Source organism: Uloborus diversus, chromosome 1 (assembly GCF_026930045.1).
Source record: "Uloborus diversus isolate 005 chromosome 1, Udiv.v.3.1, whole genome shotgun sequence".
In the NCBI taxonomy this organism is placed as follows: Eukaryota; Metazoa; Arthropoda; class Arachnida; order Araneae; family Uloboridae; genus Uloborus; species Uloborus diversus.
In genome coordinates this window covers 229,638,080-229,661,546 of record NC_072731.1, presented here as the reverse complement: position 1 = coordinate 229,661,546, position 23,467 = coordinate 229,638,080, and the positions used below count along the sequence as shown (strand labels likewise).

General features: G+C 32.9%; 1 protein-coding gene across 1 annotated transcript in view; it reads right to left on the bottom strand.

The window, feature by feature from the left end:
• Positions 1-534: 534 nt before the first annotated feature.
• Positions 535-23,467, bottom strand: part of LOC129219155 (bifunctional 3'-5' exonuclease/ATP-dependent helicase WRN-like) — a gene marked incomplete at its 3' end in the record, with an annotated part of 71,539 nt that continues 48,606 nt past the window's right edge. Inside the window, 9 exon segments of the mRNA XM_054853478.1 lie at positions 535-655; positions 3,462-3,714; positions 10,198-10,467; positions 10,600-10,705; positions 12,175-12,421; positions 14,725-14,837; positions 19,443-19,498; positions 20,114-20,167; positions 20,401-20,506. Coding sequence (XP_054709453.1) covers positions 535-655; positions 3,462-3,714; positions 10,198-10,467; positions 10,600-10,705; positions 12,175-12,421; positions 14,725-14,837; positions 19,443-19,498; positions 20,114-20,167; positions 20,401-20,506 — 1,326 coding nt within the window.

Genomic DNA, 23,467 nt, shown 5'->3' with positions numbered 1-23,467 from the left:
GCATTAAAACTAGAAAGGAAAATGTTAATCACACACATAAATAATATTTTTTAAGGTTATTTCCTTTTTTTTTGGGGGGGGGGGGGGAGAGTGCTTTCTAAATACTTCGTAAAACTAAAAAATTAGAAGGCACCATTTTGAAGTTTTTTTTTTTATACAGGTTGGTTGTATAAAAAAAAATATACATATTGGCAGAATTTTACAAAAGATTTATTTTTGCTCATTTTTGAAACATGACACTAAAAAACATAGGTTTTTAAACTACTGCTGTGGAGCGCAAATGCTTCACACAGGTCAGCTATGTTCAGTTCACACAGGTCACATACAAACTAACATATAGTAACTTACATTAAAACTCAGGATTTCTCCCCCCCCCCTGGAAATCCCTTTTCCTCACGCGACTTAAAGTTTTGCACTTTGATATAACACTTGATTACAAAAGATAAATAAATGACAGTAAATTTTAGCATTTAAAACACATTATAAATACCAAGGAAGGGGGAACACCCTGAACTTACTTCTGACTTTTGATCATGAGAAGCTTCAGACTGGTTCACACCAAATTTATTTTGCATATATGCAATGACCACTTTAATATGATTGAATTCTATGTAATCTGGACATAATTGCTTGATAGGTGTTACTCTGCTTATGTCTATAAAATAAAAAAACTCAAAATGTTTAGAGCAAAGAATGCAAACAAATCAAATTAATTCACAAATAAAATACAAAATACTAATAAAAATTTTGAAACACTAAAATTTTTAAAACCTAATAACAAAGCTAAAATTACAAATAACAACAAGAACTGCATGACAAATTAAATTTCCCAAGTAACCCCCCCCCCCCCCCCCGGACCAGTTTGCTTAAAAAGAACAATTTTGGCTTTTGCACTGTTCCTTATAGGACATTGCTTATTGACTCATCTCACTTCAACCTTTGACAGCATAAGGAGCAAACTATTGACTTAGTGATTGGTCCAACCAATCATATGACTAGGAATTGAATAATATTTTATAGCCACACCACTCTTTTCAATTTAGTTGAATGAACATATAATGCACAATCACGCAACCTTAGTTTTGAAACCTAGTTAACCTAAAGCTAAAAATTATGCTAAAAAGTTGGCATGCACGTAAAAGCAAAAAACAAACAATTTTTAAGCATAAGGCGTAAGAGTATGCGCCTGTGGATATGTTAGTGACACATTGACCTTTAAGCTGTTGAAGTAAAAATATTAAAAGAATTTTAAAAGCTGGCAAAATAATGTATTTTTTAATGTTTGAAACACTTTTTATCATGAAATACAAGAAACATTCAAAATTCGTACAAAATCTGTACTTCCAAACAATTGTATGATGTCGAATCGAACAATGTATGGACATTTGATTTTCAATGTTCTGAGAAATTTTTGTTTCCACTATTTCCGAATCTCAGGGCCAAAAAGATCTAAGTCACATTATGATAATTTTACAGAAGAGAGGGAAAACTTTTGTCTAGCGCACGTAAAGGCTGGGACGTGCGCTCTTTTAACTCTGGTAAAAAATTGAAAAGGATTTTTTTTCAAAAGAAATATGTTCACATGGTTTGATGCGGAATAGGCTTCTTTACTGGTGGACAAAATTAAGAGATGGAAGGCATTTTCACACATTTCTTGGAAAGTATTGTATAAAACCTGGACAGCTGGTTGCCATATAATAGCACTATGGCATTGGTGTCGCTGAGATGAGTTTACGTATTCTTGTGGGCGTTGCTAAGTCAGTATGAGGTATAAAAGTCTGCAGTCAGCTTCTCAGCTCATTCCACTCTACAACATAGTAATGATTTGTTTTGTTTTTCTTGAAGACTTTTGTTGTTTTTGCTGATTTTTGGGTGAAATGAGTGAACATTGTTGTTTAGGCTAAGGTATGAGGTGGATAATTGTGGGTAGACTTAAGGCAGGACAGTCCCAAGCTCAGATTGCTAAGGAATTGGATGTAACACCAAGCGTTGTTTCAAATTTGTGGAATCGGTTTAAAAACAGTGGGACACTGTCTAGAAGACCAGGACAAGTTTGTCTAAGAGCAACAACGCCCAATTACCAGTATTTGTTACTTACAGCCAAGCACCAAAGGATGTCTACACAGACACAACTCTCTAGGGACCTCGATGCTGCAACAGAAATATTAGTTTCAAGGAAGACAGTTGCCAGGAGGCTCGGTGAAAGAGGTTTGTATGCCAGGAAGCCTGCCATTTGCATCCTTCTCACTCCATCCTACGAAAGAGAGCGTGTACAATGGTGCAAAAAACATCAACACGGGACACAGCTCCAGTGAGCTAACATTCTTTTCACAGATGAGTCCAGATTCTGTCTACAACCTGATTCTCCGCGAATATTGATATGGAAGGAACCTGGGATCCAATTCCAACCCAGTAACACCATGGAAAGGGACCATTATCATATTGAAGGATTGATGGTTTGGGCAGGGATCTTTCAAGATACCCGCACACCACTCCATGTGTTTGACACTGCTTTCGTGAATGCCCAGAGGTACAGGCAGGAGATCCTACAATCCTATGTGCGTCTTTTCAGGGCTGCTGTTGGTCTTGAAGTCGTTTTTATGGACGACAATGCCGACCACATAGGGCTGTCCCTGGTTGAAGAGTATCTGGAAATTGAAGATATTCATCGAATGGATTGGCATGCCGAATCGCCTGACCTTAACCCTAATGAACATGTTAGGATGCTCTTGTGAAAGTTATTACGTTACTCCAATCCCCACCCAGAACCATTCCGGAGTTAAAAACTGCTCTGGTGGATGAGTGGGAGGGTCTTCCGCAAGCACTCCTTAACTCTCTTATTAATGGCATGCATACTTGCTGTCTATCTGTCACAGGTGACCGCACACCATACTAGAGTCGGCCACACATCATACAAGCCTCACTTTCATTGCCCTCTTTCATACTGAAGTTCAGTCCACATTGGACTTTTGGCAATAACTCTTGTCAATGAATGGCACTTTAATTTTTGCTTTGCACACACTATTGTCGCTCTATAAGTTATAACCATAACAAATTTCATTAATTTTTATCCAGTATTTCTCGAGATATTTGGGAAAATGCCTTCCATCTCTTAATTTTGTCCACCAGTGTACAAACAAATACCAATAATCATAATAAACGGAAAATCGCAATTTTTGGACTTGCGTCACTCTGGCTCTGAGGTACAGATTTATGACCCAATGTTTGGTTGAATTTCTAATGGTAGAATTGAAATTCAAGCTGGCATTTTCAAAAGCCTTTACTGAAAGTAAGATAAAATTATGGTGTTGCAAATTTAGTTTATAAAATTTGGGGAGATATTTATGTTTCTTATATTTTCTTGATAGTTGAAAATTAAGTCTTTGGAAAAAGACGTAATAAAGGAGTAGAAATGATAGTTAAAATACTAAGAGGAAAACTTTTGCATAAGAGTGAATTACCTGAATTTATAGGTTCAGAACGTATAACAGCAGAAATCAATCTAAAAATTTCAGGAGTAACTCCAACACGCTTCAAATTTACAGGAAGTCCCAATTTCAAAGCTTCACATAAATGAGAAATGATTGTGTTAACAGAAAGACTTCTTTCAGAAGCAACTTGGTTGACATCTTTATCTTCGATTTCACACATTTTATATGACTCTTGGGCACTGCTGTTCAACTCACGCACAAGAGGATCTAAAGTGAAAGTCACCTAAAAATTTGCAAAAAGAAAAATTAGTAAAGCAATTTACTTTTTTTTTCACATCATCACAAAAATTCAATTTAAAAACAAAATGTTTTCAAAAAATAAAATTTATGACATTTATTGCTTGACTTTGTATAGGGAGACAAATATGGTGTTTACACAATAAATCTGTTAACTAACTTTTTAAATTGTGAGTTAAAAAAAGAAAACAAAAGCAAAGGGACAAAACTTAGTCTCACGATAAATGTTTAATGCCCATTATTCAGAGCTGTCAACTGCTACAAAAAAATCATACTTTCTATGAACAAAAATTTTCAGTTACGAGTCTTTTCATTCATAACCTCACTTATTTTGCATTGAGAAAGGGAAAACACGTAAATGTAGCAACCTGCAATTTTTGTTGCTACTTCGTGTTTTCACGAGTTAAGACTTTCAAAAGTTGGCAGTTCTGCTTTTATTTGAGCTTTTTGATTCTCGTCTGATAAACTTTTAAATCTATCATGCTCAAATTTTGTGATTTCCACTTTTGACTTAATAATGTGTTTAAATAAATAAATAAACAGGTTATATTTTGAATGTAGCTAATATTAAAAAAATAATAATGTTTCAAGATAGGGATCTTGTAAAAAAGACTAATGTTCTTTTATCACACAAAATAAAGACACAGACAGTTGAAATTTTACTATAAAATCCAGCAAACATCCACTAATTAATACTCTAACTTCACTAATTGCTACTTTAAATTTTATGTTCTTTAGTAAGGTTGGTATATTCATCTTTTTCAGAAGACAGCTTGGCAAAGGATAATATTGATGGGTTTGATGCCCCCCCCCCTCCATTTAAAAATAAACATAAATGACCTAGAAATAGAAAAAAAAAATGCAGAAAAAAATAATATATGTTACGGTCAAAGCCCGAAGTTTGGCCAATTCCCTTTGGGGCCTAGGTTGGAAGTACTTGCAATTAATATTGAACATTTTACTTTGGCTGGTCATTTTGCAAACTGGCTGGGAATCCTTGGCCAAAGCTCGAAGTGATAATAGTAGATTAGTTCGTAAATGGCACATCGGTCGCTTCTGGTGTGATGGCGTGCAAACCCAATAGAGGGTGCCAACAAAGAAATGTCCTTAAATACAGTAGACTCTTGCTAACTCGAAATTGAAGGGAAGACATAAAAAATTCGAGTTACCGAAAATTTGAGTTATCAAAAATTTTACGAAAAATCATTCTATTTAAGGTATAAGTATTCTTATATGCCTCATTAACAAAAGCAAACACAAAATACGAACATACTTTACTTTATTTAAAATATCTGTCAAGAAGAGTTTGACGGGTACTCTTTTTTCTATCCACACCAATTATAGTTTCCAAATGGGAAATAGCATTGAATGTCTTCAAGTCCATATCAGGTCTCGATTCAATAAACAACCGCATCATATGCATGGCACTTTTTGCTTCATTAAAGGTTATCTTTTTTGAATGGATAAGTTCTTCACTCTCATCATCTTCCTCTTCTGAGAGTGGTCGAAATTCGTCAACTATGTCTTTGTCTGATAAATTTCCACACACTTGAACATCATCATCTATGTTGACAAAGTCTTGAAATGTTGTTACAGGATCTAGCTGCAAAGCTTTTGACACTAAACTCCATTCCTCATCAACTACTTCCTCGATTTCCTTTTCTTTTTCTTCCTCTTCGAAGTGGATTTCCTCAGCAGATGCTTTATGGAAACCTGCCTTTCTAAAGCAGTTTGCTATTGTCTTTTGTTCAACGCAATTCCAGGCTTTATCAACCATTCTCATTGCTTGCAACACATTTACAGAAGGGTTGCTTCCTTCATCAATTCAGGAATGCATTTTTTACGACTTGATGATGATATTTTAGTTTGAAATTTTGGATGATTCCCTGATCTAACGGCTGTAGTTTTGAAGTGGTATTGGGAGGAAGGAACTCCAGGTTTACAGATTTTAATTTCGTTGTAATTGAGCTTGGATGGGCTGTACAGTTGTCAACAAATAGGACAATCTTGCGGTTTTGACTAGACATTTTACGGTCTAAATTTTTCAGCCATTTTTCAAACAATTTGGCTGTCATCCATGATTTTGTGTTAGCTTCATAATCCACAGGAAATGATTTAACTCCAGTGAAACATCTTGGCTTTTTTGATTTTCCTATCATTACTGGCTTCATTTTTTCTGATCCATCCATGTTGGTGCCCATGTTGGTAACAAAGTTACTCGTTCCTTGCTTCTCTTTCTACCCTGGCAAGCTTCCCCTTTCACAGCCATTGTTTTGTCAGGAAGACATTTAAAAAATAGACCTGTTTCATCGGCATTGAATACATCTTTGCCGTCATACTCTTTTAGAATTGAAGACAGTGATCCCTTCCATTCTTCGCAGACTTCTTGACTTACACTTCCACTTTCTCCACAAATTTTGTAAAAAGTGATATTGTTTCTTTTCTTGAAATTTTCAAACCAACCACTACAATCTGTAAAGCCGAGTTGCTTCCCGAAATTCTCCGCTTTTCTCTTAATATGTTTCCACCGAGTGGAATGTTCTGGGTACGGCACTGGGTAATCCATTTTATCAAGCACTTTTCTATTTCTGGTTATTCCGCTATCTTCATTTTTTTTTTCGATCCCCTTGATTGTCAAAGTTTTTCAGAATAGTCTCTTTATTTTTGAGAATGGTTGAGAGTGTGCTGTTCGGAATGCCAAATTCCTTCGCAATATCTATCTTTTTCTTTCCCCCTTTTTCAACCGCATCAATCACCTTTTTTTTTCTCTGCAATAGAAAGTGTAGTGCATTTTTGTTTTGTAGCCATATTTGGATGACAAATAAACCTGAGCTTTTTCACAGCAATAATAAGTAAAGTAAAAAGACGATGGATGACTAGAACGAGAAAGGGTTTGTGATCGAGGAACTGGTCATTCCAGTTCAGAGAACGCTTATTCTAGAAACTCGACCATTGTCCACAGAAAACAGCAGCCGAAACATGTCTCCCCTCCCACATACCTGTGGTGAACACAACTGTGAAAATCACTAACAAAAGAGCCCAAGGACACGTTTTTCTTCTCTAGAGCGCGTAAATGGGGGAGAAAAGGGATAGCTGTTTGAAAATTCGAGTTTTAAGGGATTGAAAATGTTTTAAGTGAATAGGAAAAAATTCGAGTTACCAAAAAGAAGGTGAATTTAATTCGAATTAAAGAGATAAAATTTCATTAAAAACGTAATAAAGGTGCAGGGAAATACTTTTTTTCCGAGATATCGAAAATTTCGAGTTATTGAAGTTTGAGTTATCGCGAGTCGACTGTAATATGAACAACAAAACTAATTTTTCTTCATATTTGTTTTAGTTTGCCTTTATATTTGCTATTTGCTTTTGCAAACAAATTCATGATTTTTGAAGAAATATTTCGAGAGACAATAGACTTGGAATCTATAACAATAGGTTCATGAAACAGAAAAAGACTCAGGATCACCCTTAAAAGGTAGTTGACACATAAAATTGAGTACTCAATTTGCCTTTGTATTCATATGGGATATGCAAGGCATTTGCTCAAGACAAAATTAGTCATTTTGAAGAGTGCAACTCAAACTTTCTTCACGCTGTGATGTTGTTACCGCACACATATGTTCACTGAATAATTTTTATAATGGCTTTAATATGAGATCAGAATAAAACGAGATCATATTTTTACATATTCCAAGTTTAATTTAACTCAGAGGTGTCACTTATATTTGAACTCGTTTCAGAAACAATAATATTTTTTTTAAAAAACCGTACACCGAAGTACTCATTTTTAATAGTAAGTAAAACAATTTTCAATTGATTTCTTTGTTTCTACTTTGGCCAATTATCGAAAGCCACTTCATGAATTGGCTGGCCACAGGGTTGCCACAGAAGTTTAAGAATGAAATTCCCTGACATTTCCAGGTTTTCCAGGTGGTTTTGAGAAAAATTCCAGGTTATCGATCTCCACCTTCATTTTGCAATATATACATCTCAAATTTTGATAAAACTTACCTCATTTTCAAACTTTGCAAACAATGGTTACCAAATTTAATTTACTCAAGCTGAAATAATAAAAATATGTACTAAGGGTGGTTCAAATTTTTTTTTTCTCTCAGGTCGAGTCCAAGACACCCCTTATCTTTTTTAAACTAACTAATAGTATTGTGCTGTAAAAGTTTTAGCTTCTTACTCAAATTTTAAGAGGTTGCTCAATGACCCCTTAATTTAACATTAGCCCTAGAATAGAAAAAATCACAAATTTAGAAACATTTAATTTCCCCAGCTGTTTTTTTTATGTAAGTAATTATTTTATTGCAATGAATATGCATATAACTCGTGTAGATTATAGTGTGTAACATTGTTTTTTCAGTTCAATGTATTTTTTTAACCCCCTCCCCATACTTATGAAGTTTGGGGAGGGGGTCGAGCACCGGCTTTCAGTTGGGATAGGAAGTTAAAATTCTTCCAGTATTTTACTATCCACAAGTCTAAAAACATTGAGTGGTGTCCTGTTTTCTAGGAGAAACCTTTTTTTAAGTGTATTTTTGAACTACCCTAATGTACTAACACAAGTGAAGCAAATAACTGTAATAAAGAATTAATGCAAATGTAGCATATCTAATTTTCAATAGCGAGGAGCCACTGCCTTACATCAAGTGAAAGAACTGCGAAATTAACAATTGTGACATCTGTATCACGAAAATAAAGTTAATTGCTAAAATAATCTGAACTAAAAACTTATGAAACCTAAACTTTTTCAATTATTGCCTTCTACCCCTCCAATCCATTGAACTCAAAGCGCTTTTAGACTTTGGCTTGTGAAAAAATCATGCATCTTTTAGCTTCACATATTTCCCCTGTTTGTTGCTCATTAAACAGGGGTGCTCCCCCCCCCAAGTTCAATGGCACAACCCCCCTCCCCCCCCAATATTTCTGAACGCCTTAGAGCTTCTTTTATTTTTAACCCTCTTTTTTATTTATTTTTTACCTATTTATTTATTTTTAATTATTATTGTTTTGAAAGAAAAGTGTGCTCGCTCCCCAATAAAATACACACACACAGATGAAAATAATAAAGTAAAATAATATGAGTAAATAATTTGAATAAAAATAAAGTAAAATAAATAATTAAAAAATCCCCCCCCAAAAATTTTGATGGCGCAACTTGTGCCATAATCACTCTTGTGGGCACCCTGTCATAAAGTTAAATTTTGAGCATTGATCAGAAACTTCTCTGATGAGCAGATTTTTTTTTAATCGGATTACTTTTATTTTGAAAGAAGCGCATTGGAAGTCTTTACCAAAATACTAAAAGATTAGCGATACTTCTGTAAAAAAGAAACTTTCTAAGTTTAAAATTGTCTAATGAACTAAATTTACAGAACAAAATTGTTTAGAATTATACGATTTCATTAATTAATTTAAAGAAATAATATAAAATATGAAAAGATTATTGCAGCTCATTAAAAACTTCAGTCGCACTCGCAGACAAAACAATGTGCTGTGCATCATAACTTCAGAACTGCTGAAGTAAACAAGCAGCGTTTAAACAGAGCCCCCTCAAACGAGGAAGAAAAGAAGTAGAGAGTTGATAAAAAGAACTGCAGGGGGAAGAAGAAATAGGGGAATGACAAACAACGAATGGGAAGGGAATGGCGGCGAAAAAAACAAGGCTGAAAGTTTTTTTTTTTTTTTTTGACGTCATAAACCGCGGGCCGCGCTAAGAACGATCGGAAATATGCAATTTTTCATTTTCCCTGATTTTCGGCCATTTTCATTTTTCCTGACAATTCCAGGTTTTCCCGGTGCGTGGCAACCCTGTGGCCAAAGCCTGAAATCACGAAAAGGTTGGACATTGGTTGGTAAGTTTACAGCAATGTTGGCCAAAATGTGCATTGGCTGATTAGCCTCAAAACATACAAAGAAAGAAATAAAGCTTATGTCATCAGGCTGAATACAACTAAATTTGATTTTGGAAAATCAACTCTAACTGCACTAAAAAAGTTCTAAGCAGTAGGCTGTTTTAAATAATTAGGAAACCACATATAACCAAAGGGACCTCCTAAAGATATTCCTCATTCAGCAAAAATCTTGTCATTTGGTAAAATTCAGTTTTTATATGGTAAATTGAGAATATTCCCCCTCCCAAAAATTTAAGCTCGGGGTGCCTCTGCATGTGCCACATCAATGTCTCAAAAATTGTTCCTCACAATCATATCCAAATCCAATTGTCAGAATTATAGCTAATTGAAAAGGCTTAAAGAGTGTATACTGACTAAAATGTTAATCCATTTTAGGTTTAAAGAGTACAAGGGAATTTATTTTTCTTTTCCTAGGTATCCCTCCTATCATGGTTGAAAAAGTAAATATTGAATTGAATATCAGGTATCATGAAGAATTTTTAAGGTTTTTGCAATTTCAACACAGGATCCAACCAAATATGTAGAAAAACAAATGTAAAAATGATTACCTTACTTGCTTCTTTTGAAGAATTTGAAAACACATCCTTTTCCAACTCATTCTCTTCACAAAATTTACAAACCAAATCAGTCATTTGCTTTCCGAATTTGGAAATTCTAGCAGCTGTAACACCTTCTATTTGGGACAGAGACTTCAAAGAAACGGGTCTGTGCACAGCAATGTCCAAAAGGTTTTTGTTGCTGAAAACCATGTAAGGAGCAACAGCCTCATTGTCTGCAATTCTATTTCTTAAGGCCATTAGTTTTTTGAAAAGTACACCCTGGGGAAAAAAAAATCTTTACATAAATAAAAGTGTACAAATATGAAGAAAATGTTAAGTAATAATACATAATGAAAGAATATTTTAGGGCAAAACTAGAAAAATTAACGTAATTTGACTGAAACACTTTACTTTTAGTTCTTCTTCACGTGGATCAATGTCTTCTGGAACTTGCATCTCATCTTCATCTAAAGGTTCTAATTCTATTTCCAAGGAACCAGATGGTGCATTAAGAATTCTATTATATATAAAAAAAGCACATTATCACCTATTGATACCAAAATGGATAAAATGAAAAATTAATATAGTATCTATATGAAATACGTAAATAGTAGACAGTATTTTAACATACAAGGAAGGGGTGGGGGAGAAGGAAACAGCATCATAATTTAAGTGTGAGAAATTTTTAATTTTATCACTTTTTGCAGAAAACATCAATTAAAACTTTCCGAAAAGTTGAAAAAAAAATAATTTTTTAATTTTACCACACCAGACTGAAAATAAACCCCTTTGGGGAAAAAAACGGTTTTATTCCTTTTTTTCCCGACTGCTTTCACCTCTAAACACATTTAAAAATAACATACTAGGTAGGCTTTCATTGATTTTTTTTCCTAATTCATGCTGTACAGCAGCACCTACCAGGACTAGTAGTACTATCTTTTACCCCAAGATAGAGGAGAGTTTCCCTTACTATTTGTACCGGTTATTTCCAAATTTTTAATTTTGCCACTTACATCCCTTTGCTTCTCACTGCCTAATTGATTATTTTCACTAACTCTTATCTTTAGCTTGAAGCCATAGGATTGCCATATAGCACAGGAGAAGAGGATCTTCCTTATAACCCAGCTGGGTACCGAGTACAAATTGTTTGAACGAAACAGCGGGGCTAACCAAACCACATGGGACAAGTTATATTTATAATTGTTTAGCTTAGAGGTGAACATTAAAGACATTGAAAGAAAAGATTCTAATACCTATTAGATTTTTATAAAAAATAGTTCATTTAAATAGTTTGTAGAAAAACTATTTAAATGAAACAGAAAAAAGTTAGAGGAAAAATACTTCCATTTTTCGGAAAAAAAAGTTATTCTGTTTTAAGCTTATTATTACAATAAATATTAATTACAATTGATCAATAACAAATATTTACATCACACAGCCTTCTTTTTAATAACATCAGTAGATATAAACAAATTTCTTTAAATTAATTTTATTAATGTAGATATTTATAAAAGAAGAACAGAGCTTGAGAAATTTCAGCAGAAATCGGAAATCTGCACTGAATTTTTTGACTGTTTTTTGTTTTTCCACTTCTGTTAATTTTCTCTTTTCACCCTCTACACCAAAATTTTTCTTTTACAGTGCTGAGTAAAAACAAAACAAAACTTACTGATCACAAAACAGAATAAATGAAGGTTTGTGAGCAGGGGTCAATTCAGACAAATTATATTTGATAGCTAAACATGCTGCCTACAATATCGCAGGATTTTTTTGCATATCTGAAGTGAACAAAAGAAAAGTATACATAATTTGGAAGAGATAAACCATTTACTCCTATCCCTTTTTCTCTAAAATTTGATAAATCTGTCTTCAATAAGTTTGATGTGTGTAAGTGTGTGTGCTTAGTAAAAGCAGGTTTGAAAATTTAAGGATAATAAGATTTTTTGAAGCTAAAATATTTTTTAAACAAGTGCTTAAACGCAATACCTTGTCTTTTGAACTGAAGGTTCAGCCGTTTTCTTCAGTGTTATTGTCACTTTTTTCTCTTCATAAGCTTCCAATTCTGCATTCACTTCAAGAATTAAGGGCAAACAGTTCTCGGGATTACGTTTATATTTACGAAACCATTCTCTTGCTTTTGCTGTCATCTCAACAGTACATCCAAACACTCTGCCTTGTCCAAATGAACTCAGGCGTTTTTCAACTAAATATTTTTCACAAACCAGAAGGCGACCTATATTTAAATGGTAAAAATAAAAAGACTTTAGAAAAGGTATTAAGCATTTTATGTATACATTAATTGTCCTAGATAGGAGATAAAAGTACATTAACATTAAGCTTTAGATTAGCTTATTAATAACGGCTTCTTTTCATTAAATTTATATCAAATTCGGTAAATTTTACCTTAGGAAGGTATAATATGAAAGATTTTAAATCCACCCATCCTCCTCGATATTTTCTTCTTGATCATCACTTCAATTTTAAATGATTCATGAAACATCAAATTTATTTACTTTATTTATTTATAATTTTAGAGCATTAAAACAAAACTGAGGACAATGTGTTATTAGTTTTGAGTTCAGAGCACACAGCCAGTACATTTCCAGACTGATATGTGAAAATTTTTAAGGATAATACAACAATTTTTTAAGCCAAAATTTCAGAGTAAAATGAAAAACAAAGTAAAAAATGTTATTTAAGAGCACAATTTGTTAACAAAACTGACACTTATTACTTTTAATATACATATGTTTACATTAAAACTGCTAAATTCGGGGCCCGATTTTGACAGAGGGAAAACAAGCAAGGAAAATATTGGGGGACTCTACGAAATTTTGCATTGTAACATTGCCTTCCTTCACGACATTGTCTATTGTAATGAAAAAGTGATATTTTCATGAGTTATCATTAAAAACTAGTTGCACCATATTTAAACAAAGTACACACACTTAAAAGGTGAGGAACACTAAGGATTGGATTAGGTCTTCTTAAAACTATTGAAGCACATTCTGTACCTTAGAATACATATTTTTTCGCGAAATTCCCAACTGATTACTTCCCTTTAGTCATCATGTAAAAAAATTGGTTTGATCAAAAGGAGAAAGATAAAAGTTTTAAGAAAGGCAAAGATAAATTTATACATTTATCTATCAAACAACAGTTGCACTCTGCAACTAGATTTCATGCGAAACTATTAACCAATCAAATTCCTAGATCAATGAGCATCATCAAAAAGTACCTAATTTGATTCATTAAATCTTTTGCTCGTTGAGGATTTCAGAAAAGCAGTTACCAATTGCCAAATGAGTGTAAAACTGGATGAAAAAGTAAGAGAGCAAGAAAAAGAATGCAGTGACTAATCACCATGAACAAAGTTATGAAGAATCATTTAGAGGCCAAATTTACACCCTCTTTGAAGAACACAGGCTTTTATATGCTGTGTGTTTCCTTTCAATTTTAGGATATTTGTGTTTTACAAAACCTGTAGAACATTAATAAATTTCATGTTCAGTTCTTGAATTTATAAGAGTTAAAAATCTGATTCATACACTTGCCACCTTTAAACAATTATGTAAACAATAACAATTTCAAAATGGAAAGTAGGAAAATAAGAGACTTTAATTTTCTCTACAGTGATGTCTTCTAAGCAAACACTGAGCATTGATAGGGGAGACCGGGACAGATATTCTATAGGGGCACGTATTCCAATGTGCCATAGTTTAAGTGTTTCTTGCTAGGTAGCGACGCTTACCGGACAGTGTGAAACTGCAGCAATGCGCACGCCTTCCACGTGACCCTCAATTCATCAGCTGGCTTTGTCTCGATGAGACGTCAACTTTTGCGGTTTTTCTTCTGGGGAGTAACTTTACAAGCATTTACTTTTCATTAAAAAAAACATGTATGATACTGTTTTTGTTTCATTGTCAGGACCTAACTTTAAACTATATTTCATCACGGTTCTGATGACGTGATTGCTTTGGCAAATAGTTTTCATTTTCACAGTTAAATATTACAAAAAAAATCAAATATGGTGTTGGGGCACATATTCCAATTCAATACGGGGCACATTCTCTAATTGGAAAATGTGCCCCGGGATCTCCATGAATGTTTTTTATGTTTTTTTTCACCGTTTAACTTTGTATTTTTAGCCAATACAGTTTATAATTACTGCATAAAACCACAATTTTAAATATTTAAAATTAAATTTTGGATAACTACTTAAATGATCTGATTTTTTTTAATAGTATCAAGTCATATCTGAAACTGAATTTCATTCTCCAATGTGATATATCAGATGGACTGAAAATGGTGCGCAATTACCGTAACAAGTCAAACCGAGGGAACTAACTACTCACAAGCGCTAATAAATGCAGCGCTTGTAGCAATAAGAAATGGATGTAGTGTTAGGAAAGCTTCTATAGACTTTAATATAAATACGAGAACATTAAATAACTACCGCCACAAGTTCATTAATGTTCAGTTGGCTCCAACTGAAGTACCTCAAGTAGAAGTGCTTCAAGCCGAACTTCCACAAACCGAAATGCCTCAAGCCGAAGTGCTTCAAGTTGATGGCCCTCAAGTCGGAATGCCACAGGTCGAAGTACTTCAAGCCGAAGTTCCTACAACCCAAATGCCACAAGTTGATGTACCTTCAGCACGAGTTCCTGCAGTTGAAATGGTCTCAACTGAAGGCTTGTCCCCATCTGTTCAAAGACACATCCACTCCAGATGAAGTAAACAATGTATGCCTAACCACTAACACTTCTGACAATCGTCCAGCCACTTCCTTTTCAATTACTCTCAATGAACCATGTCAACCACAATTAGGGCTACCAGAAGGTGTTCCTTCTACATCTAAGGACATCCAAGGTGAGTCTGACCCACAACCATCTCGCTCGCCGGTAGCTGGTTCTTGCCTCAACAGTATTTGCCATCCCCCGAAGAAATCAAACCATTTGAAAAGGCTGCCCCGAGGAAACGCACAGGCAAAGGGAGGTGAAAATGAAAATCCGCCATTCTAAGGGATACTCCTAACAGAGTAAGAAGCAAAAAAAGAAAAAGTCCAACACAATCATTTTGAAAAATGAAAAAGGAAAGCAATCTGTGAAGCCTCAGCTATTTGTTGACGAAAAAAGGGAGAAGAAGACATTTCGCCATGTTGAGAAAAATAAAACTAAATATGCCAATGTATCAAGTAAGGAAGAAGATGAAGACTGTGTTCGCCTATATTGCTTTGACACCTTTTCTAACTCAAAGCCAAAAGAATATTCGTTGCAAGAAATGGGCTCACGTAGCGTGCGTCAAAAAAGAAGACTCTTTGTTTTTTGTTTGTATTAACTGTCACACTGATATGGAAGATGACTCTGACTAACTTTGATTATTGTTATAATACATTTTAATGTAATAAATTTTTAAGAATGTACCCATTGTACTTACCAATGAATTAGAAAATAAATTTTACGTTACACTCCATGTTTATTTTACTTCTATTATAGACCATTTAAACTAATTAGAAAACTTGCCCCGACCCAATTTTATACGTTAGAAAACGTGCCCCGGCTACGGGGTTGGTTTCCCAACGTGACTTGGTAACAAATATATATTTATTTCTTTAAAGTTTTCTAAATTTTTTATGTTTTAGTAATGTTAATACTTAGCCTAAAGTACAAGAATTCAAGGCATAATCAAAACTTAACAAAATGTTTAAATAAAAAATTAAAACAAAATAAAACAAAAAAAAGTGGGAAAACCTGCCCCGGTCTCCCCTACACTATAAGTGGTGCATAAAATTGATTTAAAATCTTAGTCCCTGCTGTTGAAAAAGAAGAATATCTGCCCGGGTAACATCAGGCTTAAGGAAATTCTAATTGACATAGTTGTTTGCAGTATATATTTTCTCAATCTCTCTTTTTGTTTTTGAATTTCAAACTGCAAAAGATTAAGACAGAAATAAAATGCAACAAATGATTTTTGGATATTTCAAGCTGAAACTAACTGCAGGTTCAATAAAGATCAAAATTGAACCAAGAATTCAAAAACATCGTGGTTCTTGTCTTAAATACGCATATGATTACAGTGGACTTATACTACAATATAATTTAACTTATGCGAAATTTCTATAACACCAGCTTTCCATAACTAACGTATCTCAGAGATGACACAAAGTTCTCGCAAGCAACACAAGTTTTTACAAAGCAAAGTGTGAAGTGCAAATATCTGCTTCATTATTGGCTACTAAATATAGGCATTGCGAATGGACATTCATCCCTTTAGCATCACTGAAAGCGGATGTTTGCACACCCTACCAGTCTACACATTGCATTGTTAATGTGCTGCCACATTAACCATCCATGTGCAACCACTTCATTTTTCCAATGTTATTTTATTCAATTCATGCGTGAAAGTTAAACAAATAAAACGGTATCTCAGTAGGTTGCTTTATTTAAATCTAGAAAAGATGAAAGAAACAATTATAGAAGTGGTGAGAATCCTTGATATGTACGAGAGCACTGATGATGATATAATCAGCTAACCAGCACCAATTATCATCATCTTCATTTTTTGCAGTTTCAATTATTGTTACTCTATCTAATGTACTGTACTATCATAGTGCTACATTTTATTATTATTGCATTAAGTACATACAATATTGTACTTAATTTCGCTCTTTCATCCATTGATTATTGGTTTAATGCATCAAAACAGTATTCTAAGGTGAATACAGCTTTTTTGCTTAAAATACAGTATAAAAGTAGTTCTTTATGCAGGACGTAGTAATACAATATGGGACCCCAAATCCAGAATGATATGCACCGTGATCTTTCCAGATTTTGGATTCTGACTCAAAAATAGTAAAAAAAATTTTGTGCGGTACTTGTTACGTTTTTTCTAGTGTCGCTAATGTTTGAGCTAAATTTCTCTTATTTTTTGATCAATCCAAATGAAAATATACCTCATTATGCTAATACAAAAGTCTGAGATAATTTGCAGCTGCATGTAGTCCACATATGTTGCTTTTTATTATGTAATGTGCCGATCGATACAATATAAATCCTATTTTCACTAAAAATAATTTTGTAATTTTTTTCAATAAGATTTGTTTTGTATACTTTCGAGAAGAAAAAAAGAATGATTGTTAACCGAAAGTGGATGTTAAAAGATTGCTGCACAATTACAGAGAGGTCTTGGAATGCATCCTTTGTGTAAGTGGACTTTACTGTATACATCTTTTGGAATATTACAAAGTCACTTCAAAAAAGATAAAGGATAAAATACTCAAAATAATTTTTACAAGTTTACAGTGCAAATTTGATTTTAGAGAAAGAAAAAGAAACATACCAAATGCTTTCCACCAGTTATCGGTCTTGTGCCTAAAAAAAAATATTGCAAATTAACTAATTCACATTAAATCACATCTTAAAACTGAAATTATATAAACAGGGCTCATAGAGGGTGCAAAAAAATACATAGGAGTTTAAAAGGAAAAATATAGGAGGTTGATAGCAAAATATATAGGAGTTTTAAAGGGAAAATAAAGGAGTTTGGTATAAAAACATATAGGAATTTCGAAAAAGTATAGCTTCTAATATGTTTTGAGCACTGTACAAAAAAAAAAGAAAAAAAAAAGAACGCCAGTATCAATACAATTCTAAAGTGCATGAAGTCATAGCAATGTGAAGAGTCACAGGTGTGCGAGCAAATGAATTTTTGTACTCACAGTTGCTTATATGAATCATGCTTGTTTAAGACAATTTTGATTCAATTAAGCAAAATTCTGTGTGCGTGTTTTCTTTTTTTTTTAAACGAGGAATCCACATACAATTTCCGAGAATTTTATTAAATTCTGATCAAACGATATATTATTAGAAGTATACTGCCCGCTCAAAATATCCATTCTTTGATTATTTAAAAAAAATTATCACGAAACAGTATGAAAAAGCAATTACAAAATTCAGATTTTAACTTACGTGCTTCGAAAAATGCATCTCTCATTGATTGCTAAAACTAGATAATAATTAACTTAGACATTCTTTTTTCTATGTTATAAATCTACCCATAGTCTTCGGTATTGGTACCTCATTGCTTTAACGCTAACATTACCCGATGAAAAGTCAACTCCACGTCTCTCTCGTCTCACTGGTTCTGTTGGACATATCATGAGAAAATCGTTACAAAAAGTGTGCAACACTTTGCCTTTCCTTCGTTTTACAATTTAGAGGGGAAAAAAACTAATTTTACTAAACAAAGGCAAAGGAAAAAAAAAAAGACTGCTCTAATGCATCACGTTTTTTGGAGAGAGAGAGAGAGAAAAATGATGTCAGTCTCATCCGTTTGATTCATTTAAGGAATATCAAGGGACATAATTAAGGGACATTCTTGATTAAAACATTCTGCAGTTTTTTAATGTTAAAACTGGATTTCGTTTTGTTTTTGAGGAATTAATTCATAAGTGGCTGATTTAAACACCAGGTGCTCACTCCATAACTTACAGTTAATGTGTGTATATATATAAGTAAACACACATTATATAAAGGGTGAATTTGACCTAATCTGTCATACGAAAGGCGGTTTTAGAAGAGCTCAAGTGGAGCATAGAACCATCCATTATCCTCTCCAATTTCTATCCGTAACCGAGTAGATAAAAAAAATGAGTCAAAAAAAAAAAAAAAATCTGAGATGAAGACCGATTTTTGAAACATATGAAGTACTCAAAGTTAAATTGTTACTAAAATCTGAAAATACATTTTCAAAAACCATCCTTTGAGCTACAACTGGTCATTTATACTACATGTAAGATTATATGTGACAAAATTAAAAGCTTTCAAAATCTTTACAGCAGTATACTTAAAGTTAACATGTTATACTATTAAAATTACAAAGTAAACCCATTAATTGAAAACAAGTTAAAAGTTGCAAGTAAAACTATCTATATTTTGTACATTTCATAAAAATAATTAAACAGAAGTTTAGTACATATGCCAACATTTAAGATGTAAGAGTGCACAGTGCAAGGGAGAAAGAAGAAAAAAATGGATCAAAGATTTGTGGATTTTTGGGTAGCATTTAACATTCAATGAAAAAAATATAGGAGTTAGTGAGAAAATATAGGAAATATAGGAGAATATCTGACAAATTGTGAAAATATAGGAGATATAGGAGGACTATGAGCCCTGTATAAAGAGTATGTTAGTGAATTTAAGATGCATATTCAAAAATAACAATTTGTGGGACTTACTAAGTATCAAATTACTTACTTGCCTTTTCCATATTCTGGGCATTTTTTCATTTGATCTGTAACACGAACATTTCCCTGCAAATAGTTTAATCAATAGCAATAAAGTATAACTATACAGGGTGTCCGAAAAGTCCTTGACACATTTGAAAAAATAGTAGAAAACCAACAAATTGTCGTATGAATTTGAAGTTTGCACCATAATACTTCACAGGTTCAAGAGTTTTTATGACATCAAAAAAAAAAAAAATGAAAAGGGGAAAAAAGAAGAACTTTTAAATTGTTTTTGTTGACATGGGAAAATGCAAAAAAGAATGAAAATTAATAAACAAAGAATCACAAGCATAGCAAATACTGACACCCTGGCTGCGAAATGCCTTTTTTCTTCTTCTTTTTTTCCCCTTTTCTTTTCTTTTATGTCATAAAAACTTTTGAACCTGTGAAGTATTATGGTGCAAACCGCAAATTCATATGACAATTTGTTGGTTTTCTATGAATTTTTTAAATGTGTCAAGGACTTTTCGGACACCAAGTATTATAAAGATTTCCGATTAACTGTATAAACTATGTAATCCATAAACAACCGTATAATAATTAAATTTCTGCACAACATTACTTAGTTACAAAAAGAAATGAAAATGCTTAACTTTTTCTTTTAATATCTAAAGGGCAAAATAAAGTTTAAAAACTTACCGATCCTCTAACAATGAATATAGGCGTGTTCAAACCAAATTTTCCACCAGTGAACTATAAAGATATTTCAAAAGAAAGAAAACATCAAACTTGGAATTAAGAAAAAATATTAAATACAAAAGTAAAGGCTTAAAACTGTAAAACACTCTAACGTGAAACTAAAATGGACAAAAAGTTAATTTAATCTTTCCTAAACTTGTACTGTTAATTATTTAAATTTAAATTTTTGTGATTGATAATTAATAAAAATTTCTGTTAAAAGTTATACTGAATATATTGATCTTTACCTCTATAGCACCAAAGAGTATTTTAGCTTCTACTGTGAAATCTTTTTTATCGTCAGTAGTTTTCTGTGAGGAACTATCTGCTTTATTTAACAATGCTCTTCTAGACCTAAAAATGATAAATTAAGATTTACAATTCATCAAATTATCAATTAAATGTTTATTAGTTTCTATACAAATATTTATGAAATAATAATAATAGTACAACATAAAGCATTAGCTTTATAAAACTCTTCAGAAATACCGATATGCAAACTTTACAATCTAACCCCAACATTAAAGGTAATCATAGAGTTGAATCATAAATGAAGTTTAAATTCTAGATTTCTAAAAACATTTTGCTTTTACTAGCAGTTGCACCTTGAGGTTCTTTAAAGCTGGTGGCAGGCACAACTCATTGCTTTACACAATGCATAGTTTAGGAAATGTATATATTGTATTACATAATTTTTGCTACACAACTAGAAAAAATGGCAGCTGAATTCTTGATTCAAATCCACCCCTTGCTCACTATGCATCAAGGTTCAGTTTAACAAGCACACTAGAATACTGCCGTGTGCAGGTAAACAGCAGTAACTGCAGATTTTTTTATTTTCATTTTTTTTGCATTTTTGATATCTATATTGATATAGTTTTATGGTACAAACATTTTTATTTGGTTGCCGCAGAAAAAAAAGCATTTTTTTACCAGTGGTAATTAACTGCTTTTTTCGCAACATTTTGCGGGAAGTCGGCAGTATGTACTTACTGCTCTTTACCTGCCCACGGAAGAATGAAAACATTCTCCCGTGGGCAGGCAAACAGCAGTAACTGCTTTTATCACTACATTTTGCAGGTAATCGGCAGAATGCACTTACTGCTCTTTACCTGCACACGGAAGAACGGAAACTTTCTCCCGTGGGCAAGCAAACGGCAGTAACTGCAAATTTTTTGATTTTTATTTATTTGCATCTTTGAAATTTTTTGCCCACAACCATTCTGTAGTGGGAAGGTTTACAGCAGTTATTGCAAATTTTTTCATTTTCTTCTTTTTTTGCATTTCTGAAATCTATATAACTTCAGCTTTATGGTGCAAACATGTTTATTTGCTTGCCGCTCCATAACCATTGCTTGAAGACTGGAACATAAATGAATCGCTACCAAAATTTGCACCAAGACGCAAAAACCGTTTTCACAATTTTTCTAAAACTCAACTAAGATCAAGAAATAGCACCGTGATTGGAGGTGATTATGTGGCCTTTCAAAAAATTCTTAATTCGTCAAATTTAGAGACAATATTGCATTTTTAAAAATGATTCCTAGTCACTTCTCATCAGATGTAGATATGCGTGCCAGGTCGTATTTTATCAATTGGCAAAATTGGGATTTATCGCATCTCAAAAATTTAACTTCAGGCATCCTTCAGCGCAAGAGAAACTTAAAACCATTACTTAAGGAAAATAACCATACTTTATTTCAAATAAAGTCGAAGAAAACGTTTTGTAATTTCACAGGCCTCAGACATTAAAATAAAAAAGAAATGTTCTTTGATTCGTCATATTCGTGTTCTAAAAACAATAAAACAAAATCAGTTCTTGCTAACACACAGTTATAAAAGATAACATACGAGCAAACACAAGCAATACTTGGCAGACAATAAATAAATGTAGCAACAGAACGAGTTTGTTCCATTTGTTTTGTTTTGTCGCAGGCAATATTTTCCGCAATTTTTAATATTAAGCGGCTGCAATTTTAGTTGTTCGATGAGAGCCATTGTTAACATACGAAGCATTTCTTTTGCCTAAATTTTCATTAAGCGATTCTTCATAATTTGTAAAAATGCCTAAAGAATCAAGCAGTTGCCAAGTTACAACACAGGAACATAAAAGAGTTTTCGATAATGCCGTAAGCAATCAAAACATATGCCCAGGAATCGGAGCAAGAGCACTCATTCAATCCATCCTCAACTCAAAATTCCATGCAGAATGCTGAAGTTCTTCCAGCGGAGACAGCAAATTATGCTGTCCCTTTTCCAAGACTGCCTACGAAAATACGACGTAGAACTCAGGCTCAATGCATTGCTCGAGATGCGTAAAAAAAAAAAAAATCTACTGATGTGTTTTAACATTCAACGTTTTATTAAAGTCAAAAATGATAAACTAGAAATCTGAGTTTGTTTAGCAAGGACTGTTAAATAAGCAAGTATATCTGGTATTTGGGTAGGTACGTATATGTTATTGCATTAAATTTCAATTAAATGTATGTAGGTCATTTTGTTTGATACATGTTTAAGTTATATCTTTTTTAAACCAACATATATACATAAAGGCATTTATTTTCATTTTTGTATGTAAGAAAATAAAATTTTCTTTTTATTTTCAAGTTACATTTAATTCATTTATTTTAAATTTATGTCAAGCGTCTACATGGTATTTATTTATGTTTTAAAAGAAAATATATCATTCACTTTGCAATAAATATACTTCGTAATAACATATCAACTCCGTATTATGTCGAATCTATAATTATTGGTCATTCAATAGCATATTGTGCAGTTACTGCTAACTATCAGTCAAAAGTGGATGAAAATTACTAGTGCGAAATGCGGGTAAACGGCAGTATCTGCATTGATCAAAATTTTGATTAAAAAAACAAATTGAAACAGATTACCCAAAAAATATTTCGATATAAACATATAGAATCACCTAAAATCAAACTTTAATATTATATTAATGTTTGTGGGAAATCAAAAACGTGTTTCTTCAAATATCTCAAAAACTCATTTTTGTAGATACTGCCGTTTACCTGCACACGGCTGAATAATTAGTAGTACTAGCAGTACTGTGTTTTTAAGAACTGTAAAAAAATAATTAAAAAAACTATAAAAAAAACTTTACAAATATTACAGTATGATCGACCAATGCTTACCTCTTCCAAAAAGAGGCACATCAAGAAAAGAGTCTGATCAAGAATTATGCAACATAAACAAATACATATTTTGAAAACACAGTTCAAAATTTCACTCTTCCAAAAGTAGTTATGTGCTCAAAAAACAGGGTTTTTAATGCTAAAGCTTAGAGAAAAGGGGACC